The sequence below is a fragment of the Amphiprion ocellaris genome, chromosome 20 (genome assembly GCF_022539595.1).
Source record: "Amphiprion ocellaris isolate individual 3 ecotype Okinawa chromosome 20, ASM2253959v1, whole genome shotgun sequence".
In the NCBI taxonomy this organism is placed as follows: Eukaryota; Metazoa; Chordata; class Actinopteri; family Pomacentridae; genus Amphiprion; species Amphiprion ocellaris.
In genome coordinates this window covers 11,113,774-11,136,822 of record NC_072785.1, presented here as the reverse complement: position 1 = coordinate 11,136,822, position 23,049 = coordinate 11,113,774, and the positions used below count along the sequence as shown (strand labels likewise).

Below are 23,049 nucleotides of genomic sequence, written 5' to 3'. Positions count from 1 at the left end.
AGGTTTTAAATCTCCTACTCTTACCTGTTCAAATCCACTGTAGGGAGGCCCTCGTATCGCTAACCTCTTGTCGGGTGGTGGCAAATTTACAAAGTATTCCTATCAAAGCCGCTGTATTTGACATTTCTGCAGCGCTCTCACTCTTCAAGCAAAGTGACAGCCTCTGCTTTTACCGACAAGCCTCCTCGACAGTCGTGGAGCAGTTTCACAGGAGACTCCAAACTAATTCGCTCTTTTCAGCCACCAAACTCTTCTGTCGGGGAGCAGCCAAGTTATAATGTTTTTGGTAATGACAAACCGTGTAGCAAATATAATATATGACCCTTTTCTGCTCTGGCTGCAGCAGCAACAGCTTATTAGTTTCTCCTTTGCGTGTGTTCAGAATAAGACGGCATGCTCTTCTCTTTTTTTTGTACTTTTCACATTTGTTTCAAAAAAGTAACCGGGAATTCCGCTCACTTTTGCTCTAATCTTATTCCCAGTACGATGAGCTGGCCCATTACGGTGGGATGGACGGAGTCCCGGCGTCGATGTACGGGGACCCGCATGCTCCCCGGCCGCTTCCCCAGGTCCACCACCTGAACCACGGACCGCCGCTGCACGCCAGCCAGCACTACGGAGCCCACGCTCCTCATCCAAACGTTATGCCCACCAGCATGGGCTCTGCTGTCAACGACGTTTTAAAGAGGGATAAAGATCAAATTTATGGGTAAGGTTTTGCATGAAGCAAATACGCGCTCAAGTAGTTTTTAATTTTTCCAAGTTTTTTCAGCTTTTCTCCAGTGTGTTTTGTTGGAGTTTCTCTCCCACCACTTAATTTAAATAGTGTTTTGTGCAGGTTTGACCGCACTTTAGGAGCTCTATTGTAGGTTAGGGGAGTTTTGTTGATGTGTAATTTTACACTCATTGTACGAGGCATCGTCAAGCCTGCAGTAAATAAGAGTATGAACCTGAAATACAAGCTATAAAATAATATGGAAGCTCGCTGTTCACAGCTCAGCCTCGAACGATGCAGACTACGAGGAAGTATAATTTTTAAAAAAATAGATTTTCAACGTCATAATTCTTCCGTGTTGTCAAGCTTGTCTTAAAATGCTTTCCACTATTATTTATCCATCTTAAAAAAAAAATAGCCTTGACCCATTTAAACGCTCTTCTTGCCTTCAAAAACTTCTGAAATGTTTTCCAAAAAAATTGCTCTAACACACACACTCATATATACAACAGGCAGAGCGTGTTTAAACGCACCGTGTCTTTATTACTGTAGTTTTATTATATTATTCTCAAAAAATCTAAGAAAACGTATGATCTCGGTGATGAGTGCCAAACCAAAAATATAATTACGCATATTGCGCACTAATACGCACAGAGAAAGTGCTATAATCCACACATATAATCTGGGATGTGGTGCAGAGTAAATCCATCTCATCTCTTTTCTTCACGTTTTCATATGGAGTGAAGAGTTTAACCTCATTTTTAAACTGACACAAATCAAAATGTTACAAATCAAGACCCCAATGCCAGTTTTATGAAATGATCGCTTGGGATAGAAATAGACATTTTCCTGAAATTCTAACCCACTTTTCAAAATTATTTTAATGATTATCTCATGTTGTTGACAGTTTACTTATTTGATTCCCCTCTGATTTACTGTTCAAGCAATAGGGCCTATTAAAGAAGAAATCTAAAACTCCTCGGTGCCTCGGTCTGTAGTGTAAATATGCAAAGTAATTAATTTCATTTTTTTTCCGCCGTCTGTATAATTTCTAAAATTCCAGTGACATGTATCGACTGTGTCACTTTTGTTTTTTGCTTGAGTTTTGACAACTTCTCACTCGGGTTTTTGTTTGCACTGTAAGAAATGTCAGTCTCAACAAATTGATTTATATCCTATTAAGCTTGAAATGCTAAAACATCAGGATAAAGGAGTAAAATATCCCGGTAGTCTTAATTGTAAACTAAAAACAGCTGTTATAAGGAAAAAGCTTGACGCAAAAAAATGCAGTTTTAGTTGCTGTCTGGATTTTAAGAAGCTGCAAGTTGGTTAAACAGACGTGCGTAAAAACTACCCAGCGTCAGAAAAAGTAGAATTTTCTTGTGTGGGTGTGTTTTATTTTTTGTTTGCAGTAAGAAAGGAGTCATTGTAGGAGCAGGGTACCGACAGATATGCAGGTTGATTGGACATTTTTTGCAGTGGGCATTGTGGAGCCGGTGTGCTGCTTGTACTCAGGCTGTGTTTCTCCCCTTGCAGTCACCCTTTATTCCCACTGCTCGCACTGGTTTTTGAGAAGTGCGAGTTGGCGACGTGTACTCCGAGGGAGCCCGGCGTAGCAGGCGGCGATGTCTGCTCCTCTGACTCCTTCAATGAGGACATTGCAGTCTTTGCCAAACAGGTCAATTTTGCCATTTCAAAAAAATTAAATAAAATAGATGTTTTGGATGTTGTGGCTGCGTCATGGCGCATAGTTTTCTGCTTGCTTCATGCTTTTTTTTTTGCAATAAGAAAAGTTCTTCCTGATATGATTTTTTGAAAAAACAAATAACACTGTTCACTGTAGATTTAACACACATATTTGAAGTTGTATTATCCAGGATGAAAATAGACGAACATTCCACACATTTCGTGCCAAACTAACTTTGACATTTGGTGTATTATTTTAGGTCCGAGCAGAAAAACCTTTATTTTCATCAAATCCAGAGTTGGACAATTTGGTAAGCGCACCCCTCTGTCTCTCAAATAATTCTTCGGTGCGGTTTTAGCCTCCGCCGATACTCTCAAGTGTCCACAGCATCACTCAGTAAATATGTGAACATATGATTTAAACCTCCGCACAGATGTCAGATCAGTTTTGTAGTGAAGCTGTGCGACCACATTTGCCGCTGTCACTGTGCAGTCCTCCCGTCTAACTGACCCAACTGACCAGTGTGTAATTACTTATTAGATTGTGCAACTTTCTTTTTAGAGTTAAAACATACACATATTTTTTCGCTCTTGCTGGCTTTAGTGCACTGATGACGGGTGGATTTTAATTTGTACAACTCTGCACACATGTAAAGAAGATTAATCCTGTCATATTTTTTTGTCATATGAATTGTGTTTACTTTTGCTCTTTTTTTTGCAGATGATACAAGCCATACAAGTATTACGGTTTCACCTCTTGGAATTAGAAAAGGTACATGTTATAAATTCTCTTTTCAAATCATGGCACCTGCACAAAAAGCAATGTATGTAATTGATATTACTAAACGTGCAGTGCTGTAGCTGTTTTTTTTTTTTAAACTGAGCCAGAATCCACTAAGAGAAGGTTTAAGGATTTTCATAAAAATCTGCTATTTAATTTGATGCAGGGGAAGTGACTATTGGTAAAACAGGGGCTTTGAGCCTTCTTTTTGCGCATCGTTATTGATCCGCAGATTTAGTTTCAGCTGCTCATTATTTCGCCAGCTTACCGCATGCTGTTTATTTTTTTGTCGTTCAACTTGTTGCTCGGGTCTCAAGAGAATAATAAGCTCTGCAACAATTTCACTATTGTTTCCTCGCCGCCGATAATGCCTCTTAATTGAAGTTATTCTTGGACTGACTGAAGCGTTTCTTCGCCCCCCACCACCACCACCTTTCCATCCTGAAATAAAGGTGTTCTCTTCCTATTTTTTGTTCTCCTATAGGTGCATGAGCTCTGCGACAATTTTTGCCACCGGTACATCAGTTGTTTGAAAGGAAAAATGCCAATAGATCTAGTTATTGACGAGCGGGATGGCAGCTCAAAATCAGATCACGAAGAGCTCTCGGGATCGTCGACTAACCTCGCAGATCACGTAAGTAACTTCTTCTATTTGCTTTTGTTTGCATGCGTCCCTGCTGCTGTTGCTGGGAGAGGAAACCTGTGTATATTTTTTTAAAAAGACAATGCACGTAAAAGAAAAAAAAACTCAAAAACAATCCTATTGTTGGATGTTTCTCCCAACTTTTGGGCTCCTTGGCTCCTGCTCGGAACGTGTGTGTGACCCTGTTGTCCCATCAGTAAATAGAGCATGCTCTGTTCTGCAAGGAAAATCTGCCGATCGATGTTCTAAGGTCAAAAGCTACATGTGATACAATAGACTGAGTTATTGTTTTAGTCTTTTGATTAGGGGCAGTCATGTGTGCATAATGCGTCCGTGCTTGCTGGGGGTTTGAGTGGGTGTGTGCGTGTGTGTATTAGTGCGTGCGCGTGTGCGTAAAATCGCTGCCCTGCATTATGGAGCGCTTGGAAAAAAAAGGAGAAAAAAAACGTGAGGCAATTATCTGTTACGCAGGTTTAACGTTAAAGCAGGGTATCAGCGGTAAGCTTCAGCTTTAGGCCAATATTTAAAAAGAAAAGGGCTTTATATTTGGGGGCTGTGGGAGCTGGATATGGCCTGTGCATAAAGCTGTGGATTTTTGCTGCAGAGGTGGAGAAAGTGGTAGCGCATTGAAAGAGATCTCAGAGCTAAAGGCTTACCATCAATGTCAAGTTCACAAGGCATATGATGGTTCGTCTGCAGGCCTTCCATTGCTGTTGATGTTAATGTGTTTAATTGTTTCGTATTGATTGCCGTGTGGTTTGCTCTGCAGTTGCTTTTCTCCGCTGCCTCTCCGCTTTATGGCTGCAGGCTCCATAATGCTGAATTCAATTATATGCACCTGAAGTACAGTAGCTTTAAATTTGAAGATCGATTCTCTGGTTTAAATCGTGCATTTTCGGCGTAATAAACACAGAATCTCTCCTCCTCTCCTCCCTCCCCACACACTATGGATTGAGCTGACAGTGTAGTATTGAGTTGATATCTGTGAATTACTGCGTCTTGCATGCCTGAGATAAAGCTAATGTTTTGGGTAGGGGGGACGAGACAGAGAGAGAGAGAGAGAGAGAAATGAGCGGCTAGTCTAACAAAGTGACTAGTTAATATCAGTGCAGCACAAGGCCAAGCCTATTAGGAATTAAAGCAGATTTAAGTGTTATGCAAAGTCTCTGCGCTACATCTGTTGGGTCTGGCTATTGGCCTAATAGCAGTGGATTCCCTTTGAAAGCCCGTCGCCTTTTTTTCTGAGAGCCACGCAGCGCGCAGTACAAGGTGAACGGTGCGTAGTTGAAGCAACAACAACAAAAAAAAAAAACAGATCGCCGATTGTTGGTCTCAGAAAACGGTCAAAACGGCGATATTGTGGTGCTTCAACACAAGTGCAGAAATGAGGCATGCTGTTGTTTATATTGTGGAGATTAGATAAACTAGCCTGTTTAGTTTCATGGCAGATGGTTGACACTCAAGCCAATTTCCAATGGTGCCTCCAGTGCTCAGACACCAGCTTTGTCATCAGGCCACTTGTAAGAAATATTTTGATAATTAGAAAATTAAATATGCCAATAAAGCAAATCAGGAACAGCAATAAACAATGAAGGTTGCACGACAAGCCATTTATCTTGGAGTCATTTGGAGTGACCACCTCATTAGGTATTTAAGTTTTGAGGGATTTATTTCACTTTTGTGGCACCAGTGAACTTTTTATTATACCTAACTGCTGGGCTGAATTTCACTAAAGCAGAAGAGAGGTTTTTTTCCCCCCTTGTTTGCTTTCAGTTGTGCTTTTCAGCTCAGAAGGGGTTTTAATAATGTCTACACTTCACATGCTCCAGCTTATAGCTACATTTTAATAAATAAAAGTGTGTGAGAGCATGTGTGAGCACCTCCGGATGCTTGAGTGGAAATAATATCTGCAGAAAGGGAAACTGTTGAGGTGAAAATGTGCACAGTGCAGTCGTGATCTTTATAAATAGTTAACCAGTAATTTCCATATCTATATATAAAGAGTCCAGCTTCACATGCCTAAAAAATTGTTTGGAATATGGAAAAGAATACACAGAAATTGCAGTTGGCTGCAAAACTGTGCCGCTAGATGGAAAAAGCAAATTGTGTCCTACTTGTCTTGATTTATTTATTTAATTTATTCACTTGTATTTGGCTGTATTTTATTATTCATTTCTGTCCTCGCGTCTCATTGAGGAGAGGAAGGCGGTTTGATAGTTAGATATGCTAATTTATTTAGTTAGAATCTCTCACGTCCATTTTTCTTTGCTTTGATATGCATTTTTAATATATAGCCCTGGGCTACATCTCATTTGGTGAAAGTTGGTTTTTCTGGAGATGATGAGGCTCTTCACTTAGAAGGAGGCAGCCCGTTGAGCTTGTTTTTTCGTGTGTGTGTGTGTGTCTTCTTCCTTTTTTACCCCTTTCTTTGACCCTCCTCCCCCCCTCCTCTTACCTGACAGTGGAGCATAATAAGCGCAGTTTTATTTACACTTGAATGCAGCATTGTCTTAGAGATGATTGGATTATAGAATAGTGAGAGCAGGATGAGGCCTTGCTGACACTGTTGATTTCCCTTATTTGCTTGCGGTGACTATCTCAACCATGTAGCCCACCCAAGGCTTCCTTACTCATTGCTCCTCCGCACATCAACTCCATCCTATTTTAAAGAAAGGGAAAAAAAGATATTGTATTACGTACGGAGGCAGATAAGGAAAAGACAGAGCTGTGTAGTTTTTGCAAATGGCTGGTGTGTGTGTACTTGTCAATGGTTCGCTCTCTTGTCTTTTAATTAATGAATAAAATTTCTGTCTCTTCTGTGCTACATCCAATTAGGGAGACAAATAGAATTAACAGTGTCTGAGTATTATCTGTTCTAATGAATTAGCCTTTGTGTCTTCTTGTGCCATTGTGCCGCTTCTTCAGTCAAGCTTGCATATTAGCAGAAGGCTTTTTCATTTTCTTTATGCATATGTATAATATTGTTGGAACTGTCTTTGAATTTCTACATAGTTTTACAGAATTGTTATAGAATAATTCTGTAGGATTTGCAGGTCCCGCTGCTTTGTTTTGGAGAGCTTTCCTCAGGGAGTGATAGTAGTTCCCGTAGTTATGGTGCAGCTTATCTTGACTCTGCATGGCTGGAAAGAGGAAAAAAAAAGGGAAACAAGCCTTTTCTGCTCAGATCTGATTCTCGTGTACAGGCTCTGGGCGCTGTAGACCACTGGTCAGATATGGTGATGTCACAGGTTCAATCAAGTAATGCAATAGTTCAGCTTGAGTCTGCGCAGTGATTTAGTGTGTATCAGCGACGATGGGTGCTCAGTAATGTCCTGTCCTATTTCTGTATATCACTATGCACAGTGCAGGCCTCTGCCTGTGGACAGCGAGCCCTCGGGGCCGAGCTGGCCTGCTGAACCGTGGAATTTCTCAGTTTTGGAGGTGTTCTAATTCTACTAGCTTTGTTCTCCTCAGGGACCGACTACGTTTGGGTCTCATGAAAACACTGCATTGTTGACTTGGGCTGCTCTGTCTGTTCCACACAATTGTTTTTGTGATGGTGTGATGTCTGGTCTTACATTTCCTATTTGATTAGTGCTCAGAGACAGGGTCCTGTTGGCAGGCATGTCTAATCATCGCTACTGTGGCTCAAGAGAAGCCATGCTCACTTGTTGCATCTCCCACTCTCCCGTTTCTTTAACTGTGCTGTAAATGACTGCAATAAACAGTTGCTCAGCAGCCCTTTTGGGTCATGAGATTACATGTGTGTTTACTTGCACTGAAATGCAACATATACAGGTAATAATAGTGCAGACATACAAGTAAATACTGTTTTCAAAGTTAGAGTTATTTGTCATGAGGAATAAATACAAGCTGAATTATCCATATTGAACTGTCATTTTTATATTGTCATTTATATGCCAAAGCCATGAATCTCAAGTTTTTAATGTGAGCTTTTTCTTTCTGAAGACATATTTGCGTATATAATGTGACAACAATTCAGTGAGTAAGATTGTTTTTGCCTCGGAGAAAGTTTTCAGGCATAAATACAATCAGTCAGTCCCGCTTGTCTGTTAAAACATGCTGTGGTGAATTATTAGCTGCTAAATTAAGGACTCTTTATATTCTGGATAATTGAGGGTGTTGTAAATACTCAGCTGTTCAATAGAGGTGCACCTACACTTTTCTAAAGGGGCTGTATATAATTATGAGCTCGACGTGACAAAAAAACGTGAGGAGTTTTTCCTCTTTCTCTGTTTATGCCATGTGGCAAGATGTGTCTTGAAATGTCAGCTTGCCTTATGATTTACGGCCCTGTGTTTCTGGCGCGTCAGCGATTCTGTACATGTTCTGCACAAGATCCCTGTAGCTGCTCTTCGCAGTCATACTACAACACACACACACACACACACACACACACACACACACACACACACACACACACACACACACACACACACACAGTCATTCTCAGCCTTCCCTTACAGTGCTACTACACCGACAGATTTCTTCCCTTCCCTCCAGGTTTCAAGGGAATTTGAGGGAAATTCAATGATGCTGCTAAATCAATTTTATTTGAAATTCCTAGGGATGTAGGCAGAGTGCAGGGAGGGAAGTGAGATTGTGCCAGGCAGGTGTTTGTAAATGAGAAACAGGGGACAGGAGCAAAGGAGATGGCGGCATTCTCCTGCTCTCCTGTGGCCTGGCTGCACTACAAGCCTTCCTTCCCATATTGTCTCCTGCTTTTATATTAATTACAACTTGTGTTATCAGCCGCCAGTTGCTAACCCCAGCAAATAGAAAAGGCTGCCCCTTAGAGATCACGCTTCTTTTGTATCTTATTCTCTATCTAGTCCTATTGTGTGCGTTGGTGTGTGTGCTCCCGCCTGCACATGTATGTGTATTTGCTTGCTGGCATTCTCCTCCTCCTCCTGGTAACACTGCTCTTTAACACAATTAGTGAAGAGCATGGAGTGAACCATGTTTGACTCCTAATTATGCTCAGCTTCAGGGAATAGTCACATGGGCCAGAGGCTTTTTTTTTTTCTCTTTCGCTTCTTCCTCAATTTTTTTCCCGAAATCTCCTTGTGTAGGTTGAAGGTGACTGTTTGGGTGACATGATTTTTTTTTACAACTTGTTTGAACTTTATCAGACCCACGGGGGTTGTGACAAAATGGTTGTGTGTGTTTGTGTTGCGCAGTGCAGTGTCTGATGATGCACCCTCCATAGCTCAGAGAGGCCCACTAAATTATTCATAGGGAGGAAAGGCTGTTGCTTTTGTCGCCTTGTTGAGCGTGGAAAGTTAACACTGTTGTTTTGATATTCGTTGTCTTGTGTTGCAGACATGATTATGAATGAGTGCTGTCTAACAGGTATTAAAAGAGGAGTGTGTACGACATTGCATATGCACTGCTCCTAGTAACCACTATAGTGTTATTATTATTATTATTATTATTATTATTATTATTATTAGGCTACATAAATTGCTGCGGTCTTATTTTTCTTCTGTAAGGGCCAAACTAACAAAGCTTTATCTATATTCATGCATACAGGTCCATTAAATCTACAGGGTAGCAAATCACAGCAAAATATCATTCCCTTTAACACCATTAGCTGAGGTGTCTTTGAATTTAATTTAGTACCAGCGCCATTAAAAATGACACATTACTCTGCAATGATAGCTAAATTAAGTCCTATCGATTCCGCTGTTGCATTAAAACCATGCTGTGGCCATAGCTGGCAAGTGTTGGAGAGAGAGATAGAATAAGAGAGCAAATGTGTGTGAGAGCAGCATAGTTTTTCAGGCCTGTCTTGCGTCTCGTCGGCAGTGGGTGTCTCATTGTGAGGAAGCAGAACCCAGTCATTTTCTTCTCTTGGAACAACAACAGCCAGTTCTGAGAGTACAGAGCCCTGCTTTGCTTAAATACATTATACACTCTGGGCGTCTGGGATTTTTACCTTCTCTTTCTTTCTCAGCCCCATGTGGCATATGGCAAAAACAAAATTAGACTGTTTTCAGCGGGTTGATGGGCTTTTCCCACATTAGTGATTTTACTCAGCCTGTGCCGTGTTGACAATAACAGAAAATTACTATAACAACAGACCTCGTTCCCATGAAGTGTACCATGTGTTGATCAGTGGCACAGGGAGTGAACACATCACATTCATCCATCCCTCTCAGAGCAGGGACACTTTTCCCTCCGCTCACTCTGGAGGGCTAAAACCCACGCATGGGCTATTGTTCACCCTGTCTTCTTATCCCTCTTCTGAGTAATTCTCCGAGCTCTTTATCTGATTGCCATCCGGTGAACAGCTGACGCTGAGAGGGCCTTGAGTGGAGTGCAGGGTCTGAAGGGTCTTGTGTGTTTCTGTCTGCTGTTTTCAGCTCCGAGCTGTTTGAGAAAACAGCCCGCCTTCCCCAAAAAACTTAGCAGATAAAAGGGCCTCGCTCGCAGGCATAGCAGCAGCCTCGCCTCCGCAGCAGAACAAGCAGCAGCACATCAGGACTGTGTGCCCAGGGGAGCTCGGCAGCGGCTTGTCTTATAGCCTCTGTTTCCCTGCAAACCTCCATTAGTCTCCAGGCTCTATCCTGTCTGTCCTCCTCCAGTACAGCTCACTCTGACTGGGGCACCAAAGCAGGCAGGCAGGCTCCTCTGTGGCGGGAGCTGAGGGAAAAGAAGTTCATCCGGAACTCTCCTCAAGTTGGACAAAATGGTAAAAATGGTCTGTTTCTTGGAATATTCTGCGGCGTGTACATTTTCCCTCTGCTTTCGTATGTATGTATATGTGTTTATGTGTGTTTGAGGGAGAAAGAAAAAACACATAGCGGGAACTGAGAAGTGGGTTGAGGTTTGTGGGAAGCCTTGGTGCAGGCCTGTGTTTGTTTGGCTTGGGCTCCGCTCAAGGGGGCTGCTTCTCTCCGGGCCCCAGACAACGTTGGGGCTTAAGTTTGCCAACATTTTGTCATCGTGCTCAGGTGACATGTTAAATTGGGAAAGACTAGCTTGGGTTGAGTGAGCTATGAGGCTGTATCAACTCAGGCTGTGTGTTTGATTGAGCCTGTGTGTTTGCGGGCACAAGTGTAGTAAATTACGTGATCAGTCTGTCTCTGTATTGCCAGAATGGCAAAGGAAATTCCACCTCTAGCCTGCCTTCATGTGGCACTGATAAAGCCTTTCCTGTACAGTAGAAAATCCTGTTTCCCCGTGTGCACTGACAGGGCAGGGGGAATGACCAGGAAAGAGAGGAGGAGGAGGAGGAGGAGGAGGAGGAGGAGAGAGAATGAGCTGTAGGGAGGGCAGAAGAGAAGCAAGTCGCCTTAAAAGCTACACATTTGTTTATGGGTATTTCTTTGAAGCTAGCCAGTAGAGATTTAACACTTTTTTTTCAGCATGTCTTTGTATACATGAAAATGAGTGCGTGCGCATGTGTGTTTATGCTTCTTGCTCGATTATGTCATTAGCATGTGTGCACAAGTGTATTTCTGCAAGCCTCTGTGGGTGTGTGTGTGTGTGTGTCAGTGTGGGCGTGGACGCATTTTTGGCAGATTAGCAGGAGAATCACTGTCATATCTTATTTTCATTTCTGACAGTGGTAATGATTAATGGTGGCTGTGGTGTGTTTGGACTTTTTACCTCAGTATTTCTCACTTGACACGGAAGTCTCAATTGGTTATGGTATAAATGAACTCCACTGGGCTCTGCCATATGTGTTTAGACAATTACTCACAAGTGCTCCACTACAGAATCAAACACCACATTAACAGTGCTGTGTCTCGCTGTCATGCATTAATGAAACATTTTGATTACAGTGTTTTGACTTATCGCCAGCTGCATTAGTGCTTTGGTTTCTTCCTATTCATCCACGATTACTGTAGCTTCTTTGACTGTCTGCTAGCTGGATATAAGGAGCTCTCTGCCTTGCCAAGAGTCCATAAGCAGGCCAAGGACCCTCACAGTGTGTGTAGACTTACAGATGTCACGCTCACGTTTTTCAACATACTCATATGGACTCTTTCTGTGTTTCTCCCTCTCTACCTTCTTCTTCTTCTCCTCCTCCCCTTTCCTGCTCTCTCTGCTCCTGGTTTGTGGTTTGGATGGGGAATGTGGTTGGATGCACGGATGGATGGATGGATGGATCCCACGCTCGCTTTCTCCCTTTTCAAACCTCAGAACCCAGCTTCCTGGAGAGACCACGATGACGCCACCTCCACACACTCGGCCGGCACACCGGGGCCCTCCAGCGGGGGACACGCTTCACAGAGCGGCGACAACAGCAGCGAACAAGGTAAGCAAGTACAGAAACGGGCATGCACGTGCAGTCAGACACTCGTATAAATGGGTGCGCTCAAGCACCGACACATAAACATACATAGATCCATGCAGGACATATTAATCATCACGCATGGATAGAGTTGCCAACACATCACTTTAACACTGTCTAATGTGAGATATACAGTGAATGGGTGGCACATCTCTCCTCACACATGTCCCAGTCCTTCTTTTTTGCACTTTGGATTATCCTGTTTTTTGACTGGCGTCCATGTAAACACGGTCACACCTAAAAATGAACACGCTTATCCACTGTTACACTCACGCACAAATGCAAGCAACAAGCCACTGTAATACACCACCCTGGTAAAAGGCTTTCCAAAATGCTGCTATTTGGAGCACGGAACAAAAGCTGGTGATTAATAGTATATTTCTGCCAGTTCTTGCTTGAAATTTCAAACCATATTAACTTTGCCTGCACAACAGCCTCTAATTATGTCTCACTGAGCCTTGTGTTATCTAGTACACGACCTGCCAAACCCTAATAATGCATTTCAAAACAAATGTATTTAAATTTATTACAGATAGTGTGTTTAAGTCACAGCTATCTGCCTTATATTTTTGTCACGGTTAGTATCCGTTTTGACATATACATTTTCAGAAGCACAATCCACTAAGTCGACGTAAAACCAAATATTAACATATTGTGAGATAAAAGTTAGTTATGAAGTGAACTAAGAGATACAGATGTTGAGCTACTACCCCTTGTTTTCTTGTCCTCTGCTTAGTTTCAATGCGCCAAGATCTCCTTTCACTAGCAGCAGTGTGTGTGTGTGTGTGTGTTTCTTTCTGTATCCATGTGTGCCCTCTGGCAGCGTCCAGAGTTTTTCATGAAATTTCATCACACTGTCTACACACACACAGAAATGCTCTTGGATGCGCGCTTCCACCGTCTCGCTCGCAGACCGAAGCTGCTTGTTGTGTCTGTTCGAGGCTATCGGTTTGCCAATAAGCGATCAAATGTATTGAAGGGATGTGCACCCTGTGGTGGGGCTGTTTAAATCATTCTCGCATCTTTAGACAGAAGCAGCAGTTGCAGCTTCCCAAGCATTACTGACCACAGACTGAGGGCCGCAGCCGACCTCTGTGGTTAGCTGTCTCAGGACTAGTTGAATCGCAGGCTGTTGTCAGGGTAGTCGGAGAGAGAGGAAGACAATGACAGCTAAGAATTGGTTAAGAAACATGTCTGTCTGATTGTATAAGCATAAAGAAGGAATGATGTGACACTTACTAGCTCTTGATTGAGGTAGTTCTCCTTTAGTTTTCCCTCTTTAGTATAGACGGAGTGCATTGACAGATAGAGAATAGCAGTGCAGATGACATGAAACTTACTCTCACCACAGACTATATGCAGAGCATTCTTGTTAAATCCAAGGCATTAACAGTGAACAAGAATCATAAAAGTTTACAAAAGAAGAATCTGAGAAATTGCATGTGGATTTTTTCTGCTTTGAAGTAATCGGTTTAGTCAAAACACAGCATAACAGCAGATCAGAAGACAAAGCACAGGTAGAGTGTTTGCACGCTTCCTTTGCGGCTGCAAGTAGCATGCGAGATGAAGAGCAACAGAAAGAGGAGGGGGGATGAGAGAAAAGAAATGCACTGCCTATTGATTATCTTACACACATAAGTACAAGTGACCTGTAATCCACAGAGCACTTATCGACTCCTTTCCCCACCGTATCCAGTAACAGCAGATCAATACGGGCCAAAGACAGTTACGGTACAGCACCATGCACTGGGCCAAGACAGACCTCAACTAGATCAGGGCCAGCCAGAGCCTGACCTACAATGAGGAGCGCTAAATGCAAGATCTACAAGCTCAGAACATTTCATGCTAAAAACAAAGTAAGCAGCTTAGAGCAGAAGCGGAGATTTAAAAGAAGGTGAAGGAAGAGCCATTGAAGTACGAGAGGTGAAAGGGTGGAGAAGGTGAAAAAGTAGGCACAGCGAGAAACAGGAGAGAGAGGGAGAAAAGGGAAAGAGACCAAGGGCAGCTGATTTAATGGTCTAATGAGGCCGTCCTCTAGCCAGTTGTTTTGTGTGAGGCATGCTCTGACCTTTCGCTTCGCTCGGGAGCCCCGCCGCCTCATTTTTCACATTCTTGCAATTACGTTAACGCTTGAAGCGCTCACTGACTCCCGACTCTGGCCCTTCCATTCTGACAGAGCCTTCCCTCTCCAACCTCTCCACCTTTTCCCTCCTCTCCTCCACTCCACTCCACTTCACTCCACTCCACGCATGAACTCGCCTCCTATCTCAATACATTTCAACATAAAATTTGTAGTCCGCACTCTGGAGTCCACAGAGAAAATGTGAAATGTGCGCTTCACTTCAGTAATGGGGTCTTTAACAGCTTGGCCCCTGTTAAAAGGGGTGACAATGTGGATCAGTTGAGGAAGACGGAATAGATGGCAGAGAGGTAGAGAGGGAGAGAGCCGGAGAGTGCATGAGACCCATGCTGATTTTTGGCCTTAGCTGCCAAGAAAAACGTCAACTTTTTTTTTCCCGAAAGGTGTATCGCACCTGTGGCTTGAAAAACATTTAGCTCCAATAATGACCCGGAAGCACCCCTGTGTTAAATATATGCCTCTCAGAAACACTGAAGCCTTACTGACAGTGACCAAGTCCAGTGTTCTTTGAGAGTAACTTTGGCTGATGTTAGGGAATGTACAAGCAACTGAATTTCATTACACCTCGTGACTTAAAAAAAAAAAAAAAAAGTTTTGTAAGTGTAGTCATACAGGACTCAAGATGGTCGCTGTGCACAGAGTTCACTCCAACAATCTCTGGCTTGTATCTCTACGCAGAGCATTGTTCTGAACGCGTGCCAAAAAACAATTTAACAAGAGCGCAAATATGTGTTATCCCTCTTGTGGAATAATTTATTGTCATGCAGTAAACTAAGGTGATGCATGTTCATAGATGTCAGTAAAGATTGCCAGTCAAAGTTCTGACAAATAGGAAAAAGGTTTCACTACAATACTCAGATCTACAACCTCTCCCTAATCCCTGTTCTTAACAGACAACTTTTCTCAGAATTTCCCTCTGAAAAAGAAAATATGAATTATCACCTTCAGGGCAAATTCTGCGCTCTCACTTACTGGCTCTTAGAGAGTGACTCCCTATGTTCTGACTAGATAAACAAACATCAGTGGTTAGGGGAAGATGGTTCAGAAGGTAATACACAATAACTTCGTTGGCTCTGCATGCGCATTATTTTGATTAACAGTCCTTTGGAGCTCCTCCAAGCTTATCTAGAAACATCAGAGACATCAGTTGCAGGGAGTTAAACTTGATGAATGTGCATGCCTTAAGATAGCACTCGTTTCCAAGCAGGTGTCTGTAATATGTTAAGCACCCAAAGTGTGATGGAGCAGTGTGATGAAATACTCTGCTCGCTTGCCCACACCAAACACAGTAAAGTCAAATGCACTCAGTCATGAACTGTAAATCCCCAACACTGATTCAGCATGGTAGGTAATGTTCCCCCCCCTTGCTGTATGTGCATATGTGTGACTGTGAGTGAGTGTGCACATGCCTCATCTCCAGTCCACACTTGTAATTATTAGCTATGCATGAAGACCAAATCCACGTTGACATCTAGAGTGCTGAGCAAAGGGGGCTTTCTGTACAATTCTACTGCAGATGGAAAAGGCTCAACAGAAGAGAGGAGAAAGCATTTTGTACATTTTCTCAGCAATTGAACAATCCCCACACTCTGCGGATAGACAGACTCCCCAGAGAGACTGAGAGAGGCAGAGATGGAGAGAAAGGGAGGAAGAGAGGGAGAGCTTGAGTGTTCGGCTCCAAGGGAGCATGCTGCGCTTGATGGTGTTGTGGTACATTTGTGTGCATGTGTTTGTGTGGAGAGTGTGGTGGTGAGCTCCCTTGGCCCTGGCTAGGGGCCCCACTCAGCAAGGTCTTTGTGGTTGAGCTCACTGGAGGGGGGTCATTCCTGTTGGGGACACGACTCTTGGTGTCCCAGCATGAACAAGGCCTGATGTATCCTGCAATTTCAGGACCGTTGGCAATGCTTTTTAAAAAAATTCTTTTGTTTGTTTTTACAGCTATGCTTAGCACTCAAAAAGACAAAAAAAAGCATGTAGAGAAGGAAAGAAACAAAGTTGCAACCACAATAGACATGAGACCACAATCTCTGCTAAACACAAGATGGAAGCCTTGTTGCATTTTAGTAGCCTATACTCCAGCTCTGGAGTGATCGGTGAGGTGTGCCTGTGTATATAAAATATACGGTTTGTGTGTGTGTGGGGGCACGCACATGCATGTGTTAGCTGGTTCCCTCTAAGTGCCTGTTAGAGTTTAATTTAGTGTAGTAATTAAAGCTGAACACTGGCCCATAAACAACAGATAAACAATAAAGCAGACCCAAGCCCTGCTGTTTCATGGCTCTCACTCCCAGCTGTTGGAGCACTGATAATTTTTACACAGTGCCCCCACCTCACCACAACACAATGCTGAAGCAACAAGGGTGTGTGTGTGTGTGTGTGTGTGTGTGTGTGTGTGTGTGTTGTAAAAGTGTGCCTATTTGTATTCTAGTGTGTGATGGCAGACACTGAACAAAAAAAAGGCCAAAAAAACGCATAAACACACAGGATATGTCCACTTCCCTTCTTGAAAGAAAACACAGAGAGCCACAGTGGAGTGATCAGAAAGTGTAAGCGGACCCTCAGCAGCCACTTCCAACTCAGAAATCACATAAATGTTAAACAAAGTGTTGCCGTGATGTGCATTCAACTTATAACTTGCAATATCTCTCTCAGTAGCAGCAAGTGGAATCGCAGTTAATGGAAGACGAGCTTAGATGTTACCTGCTTAATGAGGATAACAACGCAACAGGGTTTCTCAATAAGCCACCGGGTGCAACTTTAGCCTTGCCACTACATGTCGGGCCCATGTTAGTCAGGTGTCTGTTGTGGAAACAGTGCAGTATGTCTGTCTGATGGTTTGTTGGGAAGGGGCAGGGCAATTGTTGAAAGCCGAGAAGAGTTGCTATGGAGGGGGAGAAAACATGGTACGGAGGGGATACTTTCATGATCCCATTAGCATAAAAGAGGCTAAATTATTCATGTGGAGTGCTTAATCTATGGGGAAAAGTATAGTTAATGCACATAGTTTTAAAATGGATCTCTCCCTGCCTCTGCTCTAACACCAGATTCTTGCTGGATTCAGCATTCGCGGACATTTACGGGAACGGCTGTCACTCTGGCTCTCGTACACGCCCACACACATGAGTACGTGCAGCCATACGTGCACACTTGCTTAAGCACTGCCGCAAATTCAAGCTGTTTCAAGGGGCTCTGCTCTCAGGCTCATCCCCTCTCTCCCACTCTCCATAAGTCCCTTTTCCCATCCTCTCTCTCTCTCCATTCATTCCTCCATCTCTCTCTTCTTCTTCTTCTCTCTCTCTCTCACCCCCCTTCCTCTGTTACCGTCTCCCTCACACTCCTCTCCTCACTCACCCCTCTCCGTCTCGCTCTCAGTACCGCAGACTACCTGGCCCTCGTCCAAAATGTGATTAAAGAGAATGATCAGCTCCCTCAGCTCCCTCTTTCCTTCCTCCCTTCCGCTCTCTCTTCCTTTTTTTTTGTTTTTTTTTTTGGTCTCTCTGTCTTTCTTCTGACCCCGTGTTACAGCTTGAAAACAGCAAAAAGAATAGGTGCTGTAAAGGGATGAAGGCTGCCGATACATTCGGCTCCACTTCCAGTAACGGTCTCCCCACAACATCGCCACCACCCCTCACTCTTCATCCGTCCAAAGTGCAGCTCAAGGTTTCCCACTTTTCCTCTTATCGTCTCCTTTCCACTCCTTCTGTCTCCCCCCTCTTCTCCCCTCTGCCTCAGCTCTAGATGGGGCCTGGTCCCTCTGGTCCATAATCATGAACAGGCCCCTGGCGCGACCTGGCCCAGCCCAGCCTGGCCTAGCTTGGCCAGGAACTGGGCCCTACACAGCAGGAAAAGCACATTAACTGGGTCAGCCTAATGTGCAAACTAATGTTTGGAGAACATAGGGAAAAAATTACCCAGATTATTCTGACAGCAGCTGAGGAGAATGTCTGTTTTGCGCCATTATGGGAAAGCTTGGGGGAAATGGTTTTTTTTTCCTCCCTTTTCTTCGCTTTCTGTCTTTCTCTGAGAAGTAGATGAAGACCAGCTTATCTGGGAGGGAGTTGAGTATGGTTAAAAAGCACAGAGGAAACGGTGTTGCAGGGAAGTAATCAGGATTGAACTACAATGAAGGGAGGCAAGTGACTTTTTCTTGCTTTTACCCAAAGGCTGTGGCCAAAAACAAAGACAGAGTGCAGTGCTGCTGTATCAGTTCATTATACGGTGGGTTTACACACCCATGTTCCACTGCTGATTACACCAGTGCATGTGCTGATGATGTGGAGTGCACAGGGGTCTGATGTAATATGGCTAAAAGGGATTTGAGCGCATGCCCCAAAGGACATTTCCGTGTCCATTAATGCTGCCGCCGCTGCATTTTCACAAGGATGACAGTGCTTCAGTTCTTTAAAGGGAGAGAGTGTTTTCCCAGGAAATTTTCTGTCTTGTTTCAGCGGGCTAGCCTGAAGGGGGTCAGCCAAGAAGTCACCCTTAAGAGGTGATAATCCAATTGCTCTAGTCCTCACCAGATTTGTTTTCCCCTCGTCTGGCAGTGTGTTGGTGTGTGTGTTTATAGGGAATGTAAGCATGCGTGTGTGTGTGGGAGTGTGTGTGTGTGTGTAATAGACATAGAATGGGAGGCAGAGACAGCAAGATGCCACTGGTTTCTGTGTCTAACCCCGGGCCCCATTCTAGATCAGAGAGAGGTTATGCAGGCCAAGTCTGTCAAAGGCACACCTGCAGGGAAACTCCAAAAAACCCCGACTGCCAGCTTACACAGGCCCGTTTAAGGTGTGCTTATTTGGAGTTTAACCCTGACTTCAAATGTCCTTTCCCTCTCTTCCCTTTTGTGTTTGACCAATGGGCCTTGTGCTCTTTTACTTTCTTTTCTTTCTTCTGCCTCCCTTGGCTCTTTAATCTCTTCCACCACCCCCACCCTCCCAATTCTCCTCCCCCTAATGTCCGAACCCCACATCACAGCGAAGGTCCCTCCGAAAGACAGCACGCGGTTGAGTTGGAGTGGCTTAGCAAAGCTAGCTGTAGCTTGTTCACTTGCTGTGTGGTTTTTCTCTTGTGTAAACCAGGGTTTACACACTGAAGCATATTTGGAAATGAGCAAAGCATCTATACCCTACAGGTAGTGCTTTAACCATGCTGCCACCGTCCAAGAGAGTGGGAGGATGATAAAGGAAGTGTGTTACAATCCGAGTTCTTCCTCTCTGCTGCTGATTTTCACGCGCACATCTTTCACGTTTATGCAAAGCTTTTGAGGGCATTATGCAAGATAAGCTCATTTTCTAGTCTGATTCCCACTCTAGTACATGCTTTAATGACTCTTAAAGCCAAGGGCTGCTTTTTTAGGCATAATAGCAGTCCCGTGGTCTCTCAGTTTCCACATAGCCAGGGTGCTTTTTCCACACCTGATCACTTTTGTTCACCCATTTTATGGCTATTGGGGAGCAGGCGGAGGTGAGCGATTTGACAGTGGTTAGTGCCATGAGCCCTAATGTTTATTGGAAGCAAGCGTCTAATAATTTTTGATTACCCCAGAGGAGGTATTAGCCATGTTAGTCAGCAAGGATAATTTCTTATTTACATGCCCCAAGCAGTGAACACTCTGAAGGAACACTGGGGCTAAATGCGCAACAAAACGAATCAAACATGCCAAACGAGATGCTCCATCCTGGCTGGCTGCAGGGCTGAAGCTGAGAAAACCTTCATTATGCGTTTACCATAATTCATTTAGAGGGTTATCAATTTGCAGAATACAGAAGAGATGTTTGGAGGGGGAAGCAAGAGCACCATATCAAACGGAGGAAGAGAAAAAGGAACAAGGGAAAGCGAGATGAAAAGGAGGAAGATATTCAAGGATAGCTCAGCGCCTGGGTTTTTTAAAATGTTGTTCCAATTACACACTTTCCCATGTTCTGAGGCAGAACTTGCATGTTAAATGGTGCAATCTCTTCTCTTTTACCACTGTCACGCTCCACCCCCTAAAAAAAAAAAGCAGAAGCTGATTTCCCTTTAATGAAAGCTGTTTGGCTCAGGAATCCTCATGCTCTACGATTTTTGTTGAGATTGAGGCTGCGCAGAGATGTTCTAGTTCAAATATTGCCTTTCTGTTCATTTAGGGTCGCTCTTTGTTTGGCTCCGACCCTGCTTACTCAAGGGTTTTTTGTATCTGTCTCTGTGTGGATTTCAGGACAGTTACTACATGTTTTCATTTTTCTCTCCTGGCAACACATACTGAGAGAAGAAAAAGATCTTTAAAAGCATCTTTCCCTTTGCCATCAGGCAAGGATGACTAAGGCCCCATTAGAACAATTGGAGGAAACTTAGGGAGACGGGGAGTGTTTAAAGGAATGAAAGCAGCAAGAAAACACCACTATCTTGTGATAACCAGTGCTTTCTTTCATTATCTCAACACAAAAACCTCCACCTCGGAAAAATTGCAGTCACTCTATTGCTTCATTCAAAAATAAAACAATGAAAACAGAAAGGTAGGAAAAAAGCGAGACAAGAAAAAAGAAAAAAAAAACATTTAACATTTTCCAAAGTGAGGGGGAAAGCTGCATTGTTTAGTACGAATGCTTACTCCCAGGGATGCAGTCCTTAGACAACTGTGTGTCTGCAGGAGACATCTGTGAAGCCTGACCTTGTGACCCCGGAAAGAATGTTCTTAAGGTGGGGGGAAAACTGCCTTTTCCACTGCATCATGGCCTACAGGACGGCCCAGCAGCAGCACAACAAACACAACCACTACAGAAAATAACAACACAACAGACAGTCAATGGGAAAAAAAAATGAGAATGAGCCAGAAAAAAAGCAGAGTTATATTAAGGCCAGCAAACAAGTGAGGAAGTGATAAATGTACAGAGAGAGAGAATTTAAGGGTAAGGGAAGGGTGATTATAGTAATGCAATCGAGAGAGATGAAAAAGAAGGAGTGAAAGAAAAAGGAGGTAACACACAACAGAAAACACAGACGGACTTGGTCTGAGTTTTGCCTCACAGGCCTGGCTGTCTCTTACTCCTTTGGCCCCCCATGAGATCATTTTCATCCTTTATGAGTCAAAAGGAAGCCTGGTTGAAAATGAAAGGTTACACAAGCCAGAGCCCAAGCCCTCGGAGTGAGAGAGGAGAAGATCCCTGCTGCAAGGGCCCTGCTGCTATTCAAAGCACCTGCCATTGTGTGGGCGCTCATCCAGGCCCATTGTTGTGCAGAAATTAGTCGTGCTCCCTTTGGCTCCCTTCGGCTCCCTTCGGCTCCAGAGGCATGCGGCAGACCCCCTTGTTGTTTCGGGTTCAGATACGTGGTTGGATAGATGCGTGGCCCTGGCTACCATCACCACTGGCTGTGGCCCTTTGCCCTCTCTCCCACAGCACAGTATCGTTCTGTTTTTCTTCTCATCCACTCTCTGTTGTTCACCTCTCAAGAACACTTTTGGGCCAACATTCCTATAGTTTTCTCTCTCTTCCTTTTGTACTCCTACTCTCCTTTGGTGTATATGCTTATTGTTCTTTGGAGCACCCTCATTATACCCATGGTTATATTTTAAGGGCCTCTCTCTTTGATTTTGGTCTCGTGGGGAGTGAGTGGTGGGCTGGTGGGAGCTGTAGGGCTGGCCCAGCTCTCAGGGCTCCCCAGCCAGCGTCTCGGAGAGTGGGCTTGGGGGTATTGTTGTTGGGCTGGGTACCACTGTAGAAGCACTGGTGCTACTGCTAGTGCAGGGGGTGGATGTGAGGGGAAAATTGAAAAGTCAATAGCAAAGGCCGCACAAAAAAAAAAGAGAGGGTGAAACAAAAGGAGACGGAGAGCTTCAAAAAGCTGAGAGCTATGGAGCACTGCTAATTAATAGCATCAGAAGAAGAGCTGTTTTTTTTCTTGCTTCTGGAACTTTAATGCTGCATATTAACTTGCAAGGCAGGGTGATTAGGAGCTCATACTGTTAGTTAGGTCCATCTAGCTGCCAGACCAACTTAAAATAACTATGGTATATATGGGGAAGGACTGGTAATTTCAGCTTTAGAAAAAAACAAACAAGAAATACATTGTCCAATTAAATGGCAGCACATTTTCTCACTTAAAATAACCATAAAAGTAAAGTAAAAAGTAAAGTAGTTGATGTGTTTCTATTCTTTGGTCTCTTAGAGTAAAATTACACTATTAGTGTGTTTATATTTGTTTATTTCCATTTGTTTGGCTTCTTTTTCCAAAATAGATTGCCGTTTATTCTCACTCCTTGTTTTCATGCAGCTAATCAAAAGTAAAGGTCTGAGGACGTGATGAAATATGACTGATGGTGGGTCAGTGAGGCAGATTGGCAGTAATTTGAACCAAGGCTTTGCAATTTGTGTTTTTCACAGCAGTAATAGGCTCCTCTCTCGCTGATCCTGCCATCGCAATTTCCACTGCCAACAGCTGTCAAGCCCCTAAAATCAAAATTAGTGCGATGGAATTGGGCTTTAATGAAATGACCTGCTGGATTTACCTTAAGGAGCGGGGCGGACAGTCAATACTAGCCTCGTCAAAACCCTCTCTCTGCATGCTGCAGTCCCATTAACGAAAGGAAATAGTCTCGAGTAAATGTATTAAGCACTACTTCCACCTTCTAATTATATTTTTCCTCTCTCCCTTCATAATTCATTCACTCTTTCATTAGTTCTTAATATTGAAAAAGGCTTTTAACTGTCTCTTTTGTCTTCATGGGGTCACCGATTATTTGTCATGTTGTATTACAGGAATGTCAGAGGAGACCTTGTTATAC

The 23,049-nt window shown here is 43.5% G+C and overlaps 1 protein-coding gene across 8 annotated transcripts in view; it reads left to right on the top strand.

Annotated features, from left to right (window-relative positions):
* The window catches only part of meis2a (Meis homeobox 2a), a 79,515-nt gene that overhangs the window by 1,327 nt on the left and 55,139 nt on the right, over window positions 1-23,049 (top strand). For 5 of the 8 annotated variants that reach the window (XM_035951467.2, XM_023277345.3, XM_023277346.3 and 2 more), the window contains exons 3-8: window positions 483-709; window positions 2,252-2,393; window positions 2,662-2,712; window positions 3,123-3,173; window positions 3,667-3,816; window positions 11,998-12,112. In XM_035951467.2, the coding sequence (XP_035807360.1) occupies window positions 483-709; window positions 2,252-2,393; window positions 2,662-2,712; window positions 3,123-3,173; window positions 3,667-3,816; window positions 11,998-12,112 (736 nt within the window). Of the gene's footprint in view, window positions 1-139; window positions 287-482; window positions 710-2,251; window positions 2,394-2,661; window positions 2,713-3,122; window positions 3,174-3,666; window positions 3,817-11,997; window positions 12,113-23,049 lie in introns of those variants that run through there. The other 3 variants (XM_035951468.2, XM_035951470.2, XM_035951469.2) reach the window with 1 other exon arrangement.